At 37.3% G+C, this 15,930-nt stretch overlaps 1 protein-coding gene across 7 annotated transcripts in view; it reads left to right on the top strand.

The window, feature by feature from the left end:
* Window positions 1-15,930, top strand: part of AGMO (alkylglycerol monooxygenase) — a 386,647-nt gene that overhangs the window by 173,638 nt on the left and 197,079 nt on the right. For all 7 annotated transcript variants that reach the window (XM_019825539.3, XM_006929227.5, XM_011280414.4 and 4 more), the window contains one exon: window positions 2,420-2,523. In XM_019825539.3, the coding sequence (XP_019681098.2) occupies window positions 2,420-2,523 (104 nt within the window). The remainder of the gene's footprint in view (window positions 1-2,419; window positions 2,524-15,930) is intronic.

The raw sequence follows: 15,930 nt of genomic DNA, 5'->3' as shown, positions 1-15,930 counted from the left end.
ACTGTGGGAAAAAATCTTATATTTTTTTCTTGTTTTTCCTAGTTCTGAAAAGTGACAGAGGCAAGGCAGTAGGATCCAGTTACTGTACCCTGTTTATACAGCTGTACTTCATTGAACGAAGTCTTGTGTTACACACAGTTTGTGATAGGAAGTAAATGCTTTTAAAACAACCAAAGAGATAGGTCTTTAACCTCCACCTTTGTGGATTCTTTGTTCCACCATTTAGCTTCTGTGGAAGTTATAGGAAATAGTTTAAATATATCCTATTACTCTCTAATTGGGCCTCATCTGATTAGCTCATCCCCTTCTGAATTCATAACATGCATGCATTATGATGAGTTTTTAAAGTGAATCCCAACAAGTCCAACAAAATGGACGATGATTTTTTGTAACAAAGTTTTTAAGTAATAGGTTCCAAAATGTTTAATAATGGTTATGTTCTAAAGAGAAAATGGTGTTTGGATTATTTTAGAGCCTAACTCTACAAGGAGTTTTAAAAGGCTTAGTAGATTCATCAAGTTTATTACCTCTCAATAATCTTTCACACAACATTTGAAGATATCAAGTGCCACAGGATTCTTTGTAAATTTCTTATTTGAGGTGTATAACTAGTCAATAAGCAAGAGATTAAGATTCTAGGTCATTTCAAGGATTATGCTTGGGAAGTTTGGGGTCATTATGATGAAATAGTTTCATTTGCATAAGAGCAATTTCCTTAATTGGTTGGATAGACATACAGGGTAATTACTAGGAATGATTAAAATGTCAACCAACCAGGGGTGCCTGGGTGGCTCAGTCACTTAAGCATCAGGGTCTTGACTTAGGTTCAGGTCAAAATTTTAGGATTCATGGATTTGAGGCCTGCATTGGGCTCTGCACTAACATCATGGAGTTTGTTTGGGATTCTCTCTCTCTCTCTCTCTCTCTCTCTCTCCCTCTCCCTCTGCCCCCACTCATGTGCTCTGTTGCTCTCTCTCAAAATAAATACACTTAAAAAATGTCAACCAATCAGGACCTAAGTTACACATAAACTTATGGTTTATGAAAATACTTGCCCCCCCAAAAGTATATAACTTTAATAGTAATGACTTCTGATGGAGAATTGTATTCATAATTCTGTTCATAATCTTTCCATTTTCAGAGAGTTAAGTCCTTCTTAAATCTGAGCTGTCATTTATTTACCAAAAATTCTTTTGCAATTTTGTTTGGTAACTCTATATAGATTGTCCAGAGATTTTTCATTTCCTAAATGAGAAGCAGAGAAGTCCACCCAGGTATTTTAACTTCTAGTATAGGGCTACTGTAAACATCCATACCCAATATTTCCATTCGTAGTCTGTTTGGTCCCCATGTGTGCAAGACTAAAGGATTTAATTTCTAATATATACTGGCATGGATACAGTGATCATATCACATGGTTAATTTTGTCTCCTATACCTCCTATCTCCTATATTTGTAGCAAAGAACTTAATTATAGTTAGTTTAGCTAAGAACATACTTTCTTTTAACTGAATAGACTATAATGTGGTATCTGTAATTATGGTAGGAAATAAAAAATATGCACAGAGTGAAAAATGTGTGATTGTTCTATTCTGTCTACTAAGGAGGTCACTAGAGTGACGTATTGTTGTAGAAAAAAAAACAAGGAACTATCCGTTTGGGATGTAAATGAATTGCAAGGCTGTATGTGAATAGTCTGCATAATACTTGATGAAAATATACAACTTACATTTAATTTTTTATTATAAGGATGAAACAGCAATTATGTGTGGAAATTTTAAAAATGAGAGTGTAAGATACTGGATATTTGTAAGGTATTGGAAAAGCTATATGTTAACTAATGTATTTCTATAAATAAAAATGAATTGTTAGATCTTAGGACCAAATATTACTCTGCTCTGCCTTTTATTCCAATAGACAGATTTTGAGACATTTAAAAAGCCATCAGGAAGAAATTTTATTTACTATTTCATTCCAAAATTTATACCAGTTTCTCCCATTACATTATTCTTCTTTAATTATAAGTATATTATCACATACTGAAAAATCATCACTATCCATTGACTGCATTGTTACAACACTGACGTTTAGCTTTTATGATTTGTCATATTATAATAATACATTAGCAAGTATAAATTTTGGAAGTCATTTCAGCTTGCTGGAGGCATTGCATTATTTCACATACACTATCCATACTTATTGGCTATGTTTCAGTTTTCTTATTTGTTTGTAATTTGTACCCTCACTGTTTCCAAGAGTCATTTGAAGCAGCTTATTTTAATTATAATTATATTGGCTAGGTTTTTCAGAGATGTTCCAGATTTTTCTTCCTCACTTAACAAGAGCAGCATACATAACTGAAAATGTAAGTTGCTTTGTTCTTATTCTCATGGCTCATTTCAAATTATGTGTTTTGCAGAGGTTAATATTATGTGGGCTGGACACCAAACCCACCACAGTTCTGAAGACTACAACTTATCCACAGCACTGAGGCAATCTGTTTTCCAAATATATACTTCCTGGGTAAGTTGTATAAAATTGAATACATATAATAATATAATACATTTTTAATTTTTTAATTTAAAAAAAAATTTTAGTGTTTATTTTTGAGACAGAGCGAGAGACAGAGTGCAAGTGTGGGAGGGGCAAACAGAGAGAGACAGACACAGAATCTTATGCAGGCTCCAGGCTCTGAGCTGTCAGCACAAAGCCTGACATAGGGCTCGAACTCACGAACTATGAGATCATGACCTGAGCTGAAGTCAGATGCTCAACCGACTGAGCCACTCAGCCACCCCATAATACATTTTTTAAAGTCTCAATTGTTTCCATTTCTTCCAAGTAATCTAAAATAAAGTGTTTTGTTAATGCTTTGTCTCCTTTCATAAGGCAAGACACATATGAAGCAAGTGGTATTTTGCAATGGTAGTCTTTTATTTGATAAAACAAAACAAAGCAAAACAATAACAACAACAAAAACACAATTTCACCTTGAGGTATACAGCAAGGTGGGAGATTGGCTGTCTACTTTTTTTATTTACTATAACTAATGACAGTGATGTATAGGCAATGTATCTTCATTCACATATATGCAAAGATTTCACAAGAAACTTTTTTTTAAGTTTATTTATTTAGTTTGAGAGAGAGAGAGTGAGAGTGAGCAGGAGAGGGGCAGAGAGAGAGGAAAAGAGAGAATCCCAATCAGGCTTCACACTGTCAGCATGGAGCCTGACCCAGGGCTCAATCCCATGAACCATGAATCATGATCTGAGCTGAAATCAAGAGTCAGCTGCCTAACTAACTGAGCCACTGAGGCGCCCCAAGATTTCATTAGAAACTTTTAAAAGCAGTTTTAAAAAATTCAGTTCCCATTTCTCCATGCCCAAGTGAAATCTATGTAAATTCTTTGCTTTTTATATACATATTAGAGCAGTTAATATGATGCTCAATAAAAATTTTGGCTCTAAAATATTTTCACACAAGGAAATGAGCAGACTAATGAAAACCAGAAATAGCCTCTATTTTGAAGTTTCTTCTGATTCCCTGGGCATACTTGACCCACTTGGTAATAGCCCTCATCTGTGATTGTCACTCTTTATGTCTCCATAGCTATCCAAACGACTGCTGCTAAGAGGCATACTGACATAAATAAAAGATCAGAGTTAGCAACACACCTGTCTGGCTCAGTCGGTAGAGCGTCTGACTCTTGATTTCAAGGTCTTGAGTTCGAGCACTCATTGGGTATAGATACCACTTTAAAAAAAAGAGAGGAGCGCCTGGGTGGCCCAGTCCATTAAGTGTCGGACTTCAGCTCAGGTCATGATCTCAGGGTTCATGGGTTGGAGCCCCACATCGGGCTCTGTGCTGACAGCTAGTAACCTAGAGCCTGGTTCAGATTCTGTGCCTCTCTCTCTCTGCTCCTTGCCCGCTCACACTCTGACACTGTCTCTCTCAAAAATAAATAAACATTAAAAAAATTTTTAAAAAGGAGAAAGTGTTATCACTGTGTAAGTGCATTCATCAATAAGCTATTTATTAACTATAACTTATAATGTTACAGCACTTGTATGGTTCTCTATAGTTTGCAAGGCACTTTTACATACCATTTATTGAATACTTTCTGTGTTCCAGACAATCTTCTAAGATTTCTTTATGCATTAACTTTTTGATCTTCATGGCAACTTTATGAGACAGGTACTAATATAATGTTCATTTTAAAATGATGAAACTGAGTCCATAGTTCAGTTATAAAACTAGTAAAAGGGAGAGTTGAATTTGAACTCATTCAACTGAGTTCAGTTCAACTGGCTGCAGGGTCCCTGATCTTATCCTCCACACCAAATACTCTTTTATTTGCCTCTATATTGTTTTTCACTTATATTACTATGCTAGATCAAGTGTTACTATTATCAGGGAACCAAAGATCAGTGAGGTTAATTACACAGCTAGTACGTGACAAAGTCCCATATTTGAAACCAGATGCTTCATAAAAATATATATACTGGCCTGTGTTTTAATCCAAACAGCAGCATAGGCAAAACAAATCTATACGTCACTGATGGTACAAATACATTTGCTGAAAGAGATATTAAAAGAAATCCAGGTCCCACCCCCTACATCACACATCTGTGTTACTGTGTGTATTAATTTCCTAGGGCTGTCATGATAAAGTCTCACAAGCTTAGTAGCTTAGAACATCAGAAACCTGTTGTGTCATAGTTTTAGAAGCCAGAAGTCTGAAATCAAGGTGTTGGCAGGGCCATGGTCCCTTCCCTGAAGACTCTAAGGAAGGATATGTTCTACTACTGTCTCTGAATTTTTTAGGTTCTGATAGTTCCTTGACATTTGGGAGCATAAGGCTAGTTTTCATATGGGGGTCTCCCTGCCTATATCGAGATTTCTCCTTTTCTCTTTATATAAGGACACAAGTCATATTGGATTAAGCCCCACCTACTCCATTATGAGCACATCTTAACTAACTATATCTGTAAGGGCTGTATTTACAAATAAGATCACATTCTGAGGTAGGAGATAGGATTTCAACACATGAATTTTGTGGGGGACACAATTCAATCTATAACATGCTTTAACCAACATAGGTGGAAAAGAAAGAGCATATATCTTTTCCATATCCTTACAGTTTGTGCTGGAACTCTGAATGATTCATTGTGAAAGAAATTATGACCTATGTCACAGTTGGATAGCTCAAGACTGGCCTAGGGCTCCAGTGAATAAAAGGAACAGGCCTCTGATAGAGGGGAGGGATACTGACTATCCTCCCTTCTTAAGAAATAGCTTCATAATGCAAACATTTATTATCCTGTACATAGGCTAAACATAGCCTATACATAAACATATTAGCCTATACATAGGCTAAACATGTGCCTGATTAAAACAATGATCTCAAAAATCTTTATTCTCTCTTGAGTTATATATTTCCCTTTGCATAAAGATAAGTCAAGCCTCCAGTGTTTACATTTGGGGCGATAAAGCCTCAAAGAAAAGATGTAGCTGTATTTGAAGTTGGTCCAGGAAATTAATGCAGTGTGTAAATTGATTATCTGAGGAATTATCAAAGGAGACTTTTTATCAGAGCATCATAGATTTCAGAACTGAAAGAGATCTGGGAGACAATATATTTAAATCATCTATTTTAAAAGCTACAAAATGAATCTCAGAGGAGCCCACTACCTCATACAGTATTGAAAATTTCTGGTTGGAATCTGAATCCGACATTTGGCTCCAAGTTTATGGTAATCTTTACCCTAGTTTCATTTGCGACATTCCCCTTATTAAGTCAATGCATTCAAAGCTACAGATTAGTGAAAGCCTAAGTAAAATACAGGTTCACACCTATTTATTGCCAGTATAAATCCCTTTTACAACCTCATATCATCTTGCCAAGGACACAAAATATGCTGAGGGGGGAAATGAGCATTGGGAATGCATCAGAAGCTGCTAACTTGGGGGAGGGGAGCAAGCTGGAGGATTTGCCACGTGGGAAATGAAACGCAGAGATTGTGAATCAGATTGGAGTTTTGTCTAGTGTTTGTAGGTCTGTTAGAAGATAGCATAGATGGTTTAAGGGTCTGTGATGGTCAACGATCTGTAGGAGGTTTTTCTAGACATTAAAATAAAAAAATACCACTAGTTGGGTTTTTTTTTTCATTTTCTTTGAGTCTTTTGTAACATTCTTCTCATTAGTGCTGCTGCATACAGCAGGTAACTTGGTAGTTACTAAGGTAACAACATATTTTAGAACAAGTAATAAATGTCTTTGAAGAGAATATTAATTTGTGAAATGTAAAGCATAGTTATTCTTAGAGTGCTTTTTGTTTACATTACTACAAAAGTTAGGGTGGCACTCCTGTCATTTAAAATAGTTAAAGATGAGAATTCAACTTTCAAGAATTTCTAGCTGTACTTTTTGCACTTTGTTAAAAACCATTTTTAACCTCAGATTTACCATTGCTCACCCAAAAAGAACTGTGATGGATGGAGGCCATTTTAAGGGAACCTTATTTACTACACACCGAAATACGCGATTTTGCCTGCTACTTCCATCTCTTACTACGTATCCTAATTGATACAATGGCTTAAAGATGATAGTCTCTTCAAATAATAAAATGTGTCTAGATCCATGGATATTATTTTACATACAACAATGTCAAGGAAAGCACTTCATTTTCTTCCATCTTTATTTGGATAAAATACCTGAATGCTACAGTTTATATTCAAAACATAGCTAGAAAAGTGCTAGAAAAATTAAATGGGTTATGCCAAAGGGTTATAGGAACCAACTTGAAGGAACACCTCATGGCCAAAATCTGGAGCAACTTGAACAGTAAAATATATAATGGAGTATAGAGTTAGAATCCAAAGTATAAAATAAATATCTTTGAAATCAGCCCATACTGATATAGATAAATGATGGAATAACTAGATAAATGGGGACAAATATATGGGAGACACGTTCCTTTAAAGAATTCCAAAAGAATCACAGATGATATACATAGATATATCTACCCCCCCCAACCCCTGCCTCTAGGAAATGGTGCTTAATGTCTCCCTTACCCAGACCTTTTGAGTTCAGACTGTACTGAGGACTTCCTGTACAATGAATAGAGAATTAATAATGGACATGGAATGTAATGGGACAGATGGTAGTTACACTTGTGATAAGCATAGCATAATGTATAAACTTGTTGAATGACTCAGTTGTATACTTGAAACTAAGGTGACATTGTGTGTCAGGTATATTCAAACAAACAACAAACAAACAAAAAGTAAAAACACCAAAACAAAAACAAAAACTAAAAGAGAGAGAGAGAAAGAGACAAAGGGTGAAGTACGGGTGGGAGGTAACTTTAAAATGGAGACACCTGGCAAACAAAATCTCAGATAAAGTTAATTTTGTCGGTGATATCGTGTTGATAGCATGTACCCTTTGATAAGATGTGATAATAATGGCCTATTGAATGGCCCTTCATCCCTTTGGTGTTTGTCACCAAAACCCATAGCCGAAGAGTAATCATGAGAAAAGACCGTTGTTGAACCCAAACTGAAGGACATTCTACAAAATACCTAACCAGTACTCCTCAAAAGTGTAAAATGAGACACTGGGGACATTTGAGAAACTGTCACAGGTCAGAAGAGACTATAAGATATTAAGACTTTGTAATATTGCCTCCTGGACGAGATATTAAGTCAGAAAAAAAAAAGTAGAAAAAGCCTAGTAAAATCTAAGCAAGATGTACAGTTTAGTGGAGTTTAATTAATATTGTACCAATTTGTTTCTTAGTTGTGGCCACGCAGCTCAGTAATGTGTTAATGAGGGAGGCTTGGTGGAGAGTATGTAACAACTCTCTGTGCTATTTTTGCAACTCTTTTACAATATAAAACTATTATGGAATAGTTTATTAAAAATATAATTATATGTACGTACCTATGTTCTCATAGAGCCACTGTGGATCATATAACAACTCTTAAAAACCAAAAACCAACCAACCAAACAAAACCCCTTAGAACTAGCAGCAATAGCCATTGATTCCTGGGACCCCTAGAGCATCATAAAGAGCAATGATTCAGCCAATACTATCCTAAATTGCTTCTAAGGTAATTCCTTATTTTTTTCATTCTTAATCCCTCAACGCATCACCCGCTCTTAGCTTTCCAGAATGCCAGCTCTGAACAAGCTAAATTGCTCTCTAGGTTTGAGAAAGGAATTTCACAGACTCCTACCACATGCAGATGGAGTCAAAACCTGGTCCCACTTCTGTCTCCAATCTCATCTTCCACAATCGCTTATTGTCACCTCATCTTCAATGAACAATTAATTTTCAGTTCTCTAAATATACCATGTCGTAGTGTCTTGATATGTCATTGCACATGCAGTTATGTCTGTCTGGAAAATTTTTGCCCCTTTACCCCTGATTCCTTCATCCTTCAGGACTCGGTTCACTCCTTTCTTAGATCCTTTCTAACTTTGCCTAGGTTGCCGTTTTTCGTTTTGTCTTGTTTTGTTTTGTTTTGTCCATAAAACCCTTGTATATCTCTATTATAGCACTTATTATTTGCATTACTGCCTTTCATGCCAGTCTGTAAACTTTAAAAGGTATTTTTTTACTGCTATATACCTAGTATCTCTAAAGTGCCTGTTGCAGTCAGTGCATAATAAATGTATACTATGTGAATGAACAAAATTAAAAAAAAGTTTTATGGATGTCAAAATACATGTGTCAGAGGAACTATTTTGCTACATTAACTAGAGTAAGTCAAATGAGTGAAATAATTTAAGTATTTAAAAGATCACCAAAAATTATCGATAGGGATATTAACTTATTTACTTTTTTGAATAAAATATATTTTGACATAATTGTTTCATATATGAAGCTATAGCATGGGAAAGGCTAACATCTGCGTTTAATGAGTTTAATATTTCTCTTTTTTTATTTAAAAATTTTTTTTCAACGTTTATTTATTTTTAGGACAGAGAGAGACAGAGCATGAACAGGCGAGGGGCAGAGAGAGAGGGAGACACAGAATGGGAAACAGGCTCCAGGCTCTGAGCCATCAGCCCAGAGCCTGACGCGGGGCTTGAACTCACGGACTGCGAGATCGTGACCTGGCTGAAGTCGGACGCTTAACCGACTGCGCCACCCAGGCGCCCCTAATATTTCTCTTAAAAGCATAGTCAATAAAGGATAAATGCACTTAGTTTAAATGACTAGGTTGAGTCATTTATTTTTAACTCTGTAGTATCTCTCAATCATTTAAATTGTTTTAATTTTTAGGTTAGTGTTATAATCAATACAATAAGAATTTATAAAATATAGCTTATTAGAAATCTAAAAAGAGGTAAATTTTATCCACCATCAGAGGAAATAAATATAGTTATAATCTCCATTTATGAAAACTTTTCTTCCACAAGTTAGGGAATCTGTAAATATATGGTGATATTATTTTTGAGCACAATAATTTAAAAATACATATTGTTTACATCTAAGAAACACTAGGGGACAATTTACCAGAAATAAGGAATTCTGAGTCCCAGTCTTAGCTCAGTTATTAACTAGCTTTGCCACTCTGAACCAACTGATTAATGTTTGCATTTCAGTGATCTTGTACATGAAGTAGGGTAATTAAGCGGTGCCTGGGTGGCTCAGTGGTTGAGCTTCCAACTTCAACTCAGGTCATGATCTCACAGTTCGTGAGTTTGAGCCCTACAGTGGGTTCATTGCTGACAGCTTAGAGCCTGGAGACTGCTTCAGATTCTGTGTCTGTTTCTCTCTCTGCCCCTCCCCACCCTCATACTCATTCTCATTCTCTCTCTCTCTCTCTCTCTCTCTCTCTCTCTCTCTCTCTCTCTCAAAAATAAATAAACATTAAAAAATATTTAGACATGGGGTAGTTAATATTTGCTCTGCTTCCTATATTGTTATTTTGAAGATTACCTTAAATGATGAGTTTGGAAATTCTCTGAACTATAGCAGTATGATTCACATATATAATATTGTTTTTATATTACATATAAGACTATAGAGGAACTGTTAGTGAAATCTCAAATCTTTTATTACATCGTACTTTCTGCCAAACTTCATAAACAAAGGCTATTTTTCAATATGTGAGAGCTGGAATTATATAAAGACAAATGTGAAGAAATAAAGACACAAGAAACTAACAACTTTGATGTAATGCAGTCAAATACACAGGGGATAAAATTCTCATAACTCATATGTCACAGATGGAAAGCATACCTTGAACCCCCCATGCAGTAAAGAAACAAAACATGTCTCAGGACTTTGCCTCAGAACTCCAAGGCATTTCTCCCCACACTCAACCACCATTCAAAGACAGCATATAAGACAAAGTTCATGTCCACATATTCAATAAATTAAGCCCTTTGCTCTCTGTGTCTTGACCAGTTTCAGAGTCTTGATTCTAGCATGCATCAGGAAAAGGGAATTATTCTGTAGTTTACCAAAGTCATTTTAAAATTTGGTAAAGATAAAATTATTATCTGATACTTGATGTTTCATTTTACATAAATTTGATAGTCATTTTAGGGTTTAGCATGGATAAATAAGAAGACTCATAGTGAAGAGCTCTACAAAAGGCAGCATTATCTCATTGTTACTTTAAAAAATATAAAATTGGCCAAACTATTCAACTTCCTCTACATGGTATAATTGTTCTTATTTTGAGATGTGCATCCACTCTTTTTTTGTTTCTTTTGTTTTGTTTTTGTTTTCCATATACACTCTTGATTGGCAGAGCTGGTCATGGTGCAAAGTTTGAGCATATGAAGAGACATAAGACATGAGCTCTGTCCTTAAGGTGCTTGCTTTCCTTGGTGGGATTTCAGTAAGGCAATAGCCATTATAAATACAAATTGTTAAGGTTTTAGAGAAGTGTCTGCTTTTTTTTTTTTTTCAACCTTTTTTATTTATTTTTGGGACAGAGAGAGACAGAGCATGAACGGGGGAGGGGCAGAGAGAGAGGGAGACACAGAATCGGAAACGGGCTCCAGGCTCCGAGCCATCAACCCAGAGCCTGACGCGGGGCTTGAACTCCCGGACCACGAGATCGTGACCTGGCTGAAGTCGGACGCTTAACCGACTGCGCCACCCAGGCGCCCCATAGAAGTGTCTGCTTTAAGAACCATGGTGGGTCAAGGGGAGCATCACTGAAAAAATGCCTGAGCTCAGTCTGGAAGAGGAATAAAATTTTTCCAAGAATGAGGTTGTAAATGGAATATAATGTAGAAGGAGCACATCACTGAAAACACAAAATTATGAAAAAAGTATAATAAACCTAGGGAATTGCAAGTAAAATGCATGGTATATGTATTAGTTTCCCAGAGCTGACTTAACAAAGTAGCAAAGAGTGGGTGGCTTAGAAATCTATTGGGTCATACTTGTGAAGGCTCGAAACCTGAGGTCAAGGTACTATAGGGTTGATTACTTCTGAAGTCTGTGAGGAAGAATCTGTACCATGCTTGTCTTCTCACTTTAGGGTGGTTTCCTGGTGATTTTTGGTGTTCCTTGGCAGGGAGATGAATCACATTGATCTCTGCATTCATATTCACCTTGCGTTCTTCCTGTGTGCATGCCTGTCTCTGTGTCCATATTTCCTCCTGAGAAGGAAACCTGCCATGGTAGATTAGAACCCACCCTAGTTACCTCATTTTACCTTGATTACCTCCGTAAAGAAACTATTTCCAACTAAGGTCACATTCTGATATACTGGGGGATAAAGTCTCACATATCTTTTGGGGGAACACGATTCAACCCATAAAGTTTGAGTATGGCTGAAATATAGGATGTATAAGAAGGTGGAATGGGGAAAGGGCAAAAGGGGTAAAGCATAGTGATGGAAACAGAAAGATGGGCCTAGATTATTTAAAATAGGACTTCCTATGTAGAAACACAAGTGCTTATTCCATACATACAATTTAAGTGGATGTGTTTTAGGAAAGAGATCAGTGTTCTCTATCTGCAATCAGAAGATTTGGTTCTATATCATGACTAATTCCGGATTTTAGGAATGTGGGACAAGTGTACTTGATTATTCAATCTTTAGTTCATCAACTATGAAGGAAATTTTTTTCGCTAAAGTAGCATTATAAAAATCAATGACAATTATAGAAGTGCAGATACTAATAAAGTTAAACTACTTTATTTCTTTTTATGGTAATTCATTTTTGAGAGACAGAGACAGAGTGCAAGCAGGGGAGGGCAGAGGGCAGAATCTGAAGCAGGCTCCAGGCTCTGAGCTGTCAGCAGAGCCTGACACGGGGCTCGAACCCACGAACCATGAGATCATTACCTGAGCCGAAGTCAGATGCTCAACTGACTGAGCCACGCAGGCGATCCAAACTACTTTATTAAAATAAGATAGACATGAATCCTGGAGTTCAATTTCTTTTTTTTCCATTTCTTTTAAAGTAATCATACACTTAACTTTAACCGTTTGATTTAGCAGCTTACTTGTGGACAGCTCTCCTCTCTTGATCCTTGCTTTTTCTTGCAGTTTTTCATGCCTCACGACTTTATTTCCAACTTCATCCAACCTGAAATGCGTAATTTCTTTGACTCTGGAAAACAGTCTGCCTCCTTCTGTTGCATCTGTCCTGAAATCCCCAAGCTGTGTTTGAATCCGGTTGCCCACGTACTTCATTCCCACACCCAGCTTGCTGAACTCCTGTGGGCGCCCTGTAGCACGTATGGCTTCCAGACAGAGCTGCGCTATCAGTTGAGTGCTGCTCACCAAGCGCCAAACATGAGCCTCCTCCTTACCTGGAAGAAGACCTTCCAGAACTCTTCAGTCTCCTCAAGGTCTCTCTTTTCCACTGATGCCCCTTGCTTTCAGCCAGTGACCATATTTAAAACTTCACAGAGAATGTGAGTTTTCCTGTTTTTCCCTCACTCTACTTTCTTTTAGATACACTCGTTAAGATTTGTGAATTCACAAGTGCACACACTTTCTTGTCTCTAGGTTTATAGAAAATGTTCACCTGTTTTGAACAGGTCTTATTCTCAGATTGGTGACGTTGCTCCTGTCTGAGTTCCTGTCCTGGACTTTGTCTGACCAACTACTTTTGGCATGTGTCCCTCTTCCTCTTAACTGGCTCCTTCTGAGTATACCAAAAAATATATTCATATCTCTCACACTAAAAAAATAAATAAAATCTTCTCCCTCATCCATGTTCTACTGAAAGAATATCCCCACCTCTCTCCTTCTTTGTTTTCTGAAAAAGAGAAGTAAATAATCCCTACCTCTATTTCATCTACTCCTTTGAATCATTTTTAAACTTATTGAGGTCTGGATTTCAAGCCTACTTCTCCACTGTCCAATCCAGTGTCATTTTTCAATTCAGTTGATATTTGCAGAACATATTTGCTTACTCAGTAGCTTCCTTGGGATATATCTCAAAGACTCCAACACAGCATTCCCTAAGTTGAACTTTATAAACCTCTTTTGCCTCCTGTCTGCTGTCTTGGTGAGCAGTTATCACACACAAGCCACAAATCTGGAGGTCTTCTGATACTCCTTTGTCCCTCTCATCTATGTTTAAATAGTTACCAAAGCCTTAGATTTCTTGCATGCCCTTTAATCCCCATGGCTACTGCTGTGGTTAAATGTGGGTGACTTTCCATTGGGCCAGTGAACTAGATTTCAAAATTATTTTTATATTTCTCACAAGCTTAAAAAAATGTAACTGCTCTCTCACGATCTAGGACAAATCTTTTCTCCTTAGAATGGAATTAAATGCCTCGCCTCCTGGTTTTGACTAATGTCTAATTATCATTTGTTTTTACTTTCATTTGGCTGTGTGGTGAGAGAGATTGACCAGAGACTCTCTGAAGAAAGTCATAGATTGTTTCTTCAGAAAATTACATATGCCCCCATGCACACAAACTCATGTTTTGTTGTAGTGATATTAAAGGGGTTCACAGACCCCCTTAGATCTGTCAGTGAACCCCATTGTCCAATCCAGTCTCTGGACACACTCTCCAACACTTTCAGCAAGGCAGAGATACTTACAGTTCCCCTTAGTGTCCTACTTCATGGTACCCTTCACACAATCCCAGGCTGCTCTGTTCACGTGATGAGCAGAATAAAACCCACTCATTTTCCATCCAGTAGCCAAAGGTCAACTGTAGGACTATCCTCATTCTTTCCACATACACATAAGTGTGGGTTATTTTTCTCCTTTAAGAACCTGTTGTATATGACTTCCACTAAAATGTAATAAAATAACCCAGGGTAGACAATCAAATTTAAAGCTAAAGAGACTTGGAATCAGAATGACATGGTGAGCGCATGGCAGAAATGAATTTCTTTGGTAAATGGTATAATGTTCCCTGACCCAGGTACTGAGAGTTTAACTTTGAGGAAGGAGAAATTTCTTCTCTTAAATTAGTATCATTTCAGGCTTTACGATGGAACTGACACTTAAGTTGGTTTTAAAAACTACAGAGGATTTGGGAATGTGAAGATGTGAGGTACAGAAGATGAGGGAGGGATTTCAGACCTGGACATTTGCTAGGCTGCTTTCATTTTAGAAATTAGAATGAAATTAACTTTCATGTGGTTCATGAGACTTACTCCCTGTCCTGTATTTTTCTTCCTTCCTTCCTTTCTTTCTTTTTTCTTTCTTTCTTTCTTTCTTTCTTTCTTTCTTTCTTTCTTTCTTTCTTTCTTTCTTTCTTTCTTTCTTTCTTTCTTTCCGTTGTTAATGTTTGTTTATTTTTGAGAGAGAGAGAGAGAGAGAGAGAGAGAGCGAGAGAGAGAGAGCGCAGGGGAGGGGCAGAGGAAGGGCAGAATCCAAAACAAGCTTCAGGCTCTGAGCTGTCAGCACAGAGCCTGCCTGAAGTGAGGCTTGAACCCATACACTGTGAGATCATGACCTGAGCCAAAGTCACGCATGGTCAACCAACTTAGCCACCCAGGTTCCCTAATGTATTTATATTTCTTATTAGAAGTTTCCTTTTTTGGAATTCATGCTGAACTCATTTTTCCAGTTTTCTGATAATTATATATACTGATTGGTAAGATTTGAGACCTTGGTTCATCAAATGTATTTTTTGGAAATCTAATCCTGTGGGAAATTCCTTGAGAAAGTATTCAATGGGGCAACCTGGGTGGCTCAGTCGGTGGTTAAGCGTCCCACTCTTGATTTCAGCTTAGGTCGTGATCTCATATTTCTTGACGTGGAGCCTCCATTGTGCTCTGTGCTGACAGTGTGAAGCCTGCTTGGGATTCTCTGTCTCTCTCCACCTTTCTCTGCCCCTCCCCTGCTCACATTCTCTCTGTCTCTTTGTCTCTCTGTCTCTCTCCACCCTCTCTCCTCTTTCCTCTCTCTCTCTCCTTTTTCCTCTCTCTCTCTCTCTCTCTCTCTCTCCTCTCTCTCAATAAATAAACAAGAGAAGTATTTAATGGGCTAACACACTTGTGATTCACATTAGCATGGTAAAGGCTCCGAGAAGTTCTGTGGTAAACAAATTTAACTTGTTTAACTCAGCACTTCACAACTTATTTGATCCTAGAATCCCTTTTTCCACAGCAGCTGTTATCTCAAAGGACTATTTATTCACACTTTGGGGAATTATAATGACGATAAATATTCACCTGGTATGCACTCTCTTTCTGAATAAAACTATTTATTAAACATCCAACCTAAGTTGTTTTACATTTTTATTCACAACTCCAAGATTCCAAAATAGTCCTTAACCTAAAATACTTAAATCATAGGGGCGCTTGGATGGCTCAGTCAGTTAAGCATCTGACTTCAGCTCAGGTCATGATCTCCCAGTCTGTGAGTCTGGCACCTGGGGCGGGCGGGCTCTGTGCTGACAGCTGAGTCTGGAGCCTGCTTGGGATTCTGTGTCTCCCTCTCTCTGCCCCTGCCCCACTCACACCTCTATC

Source organism: Felis catus, chromosome A2, assembly GCF_018350175.1.
Source record: "Felis catus isolate Fca126 chromosome A2, F.catus_Fca126_mat1.0, whole genome shotgun sequence".
Taxonomy (NCBI): domain Eukaryota; kingdom Metazoa; phylum Chordata; class Mammalia; order Carnivora; family Felidae; genus Felis; species Felis catus.
The sequence above is the reverse complement of the archived record's forward strand: the minus strand, read 5'-3'. Positions and strand labels throughout refer to the sequence as shown.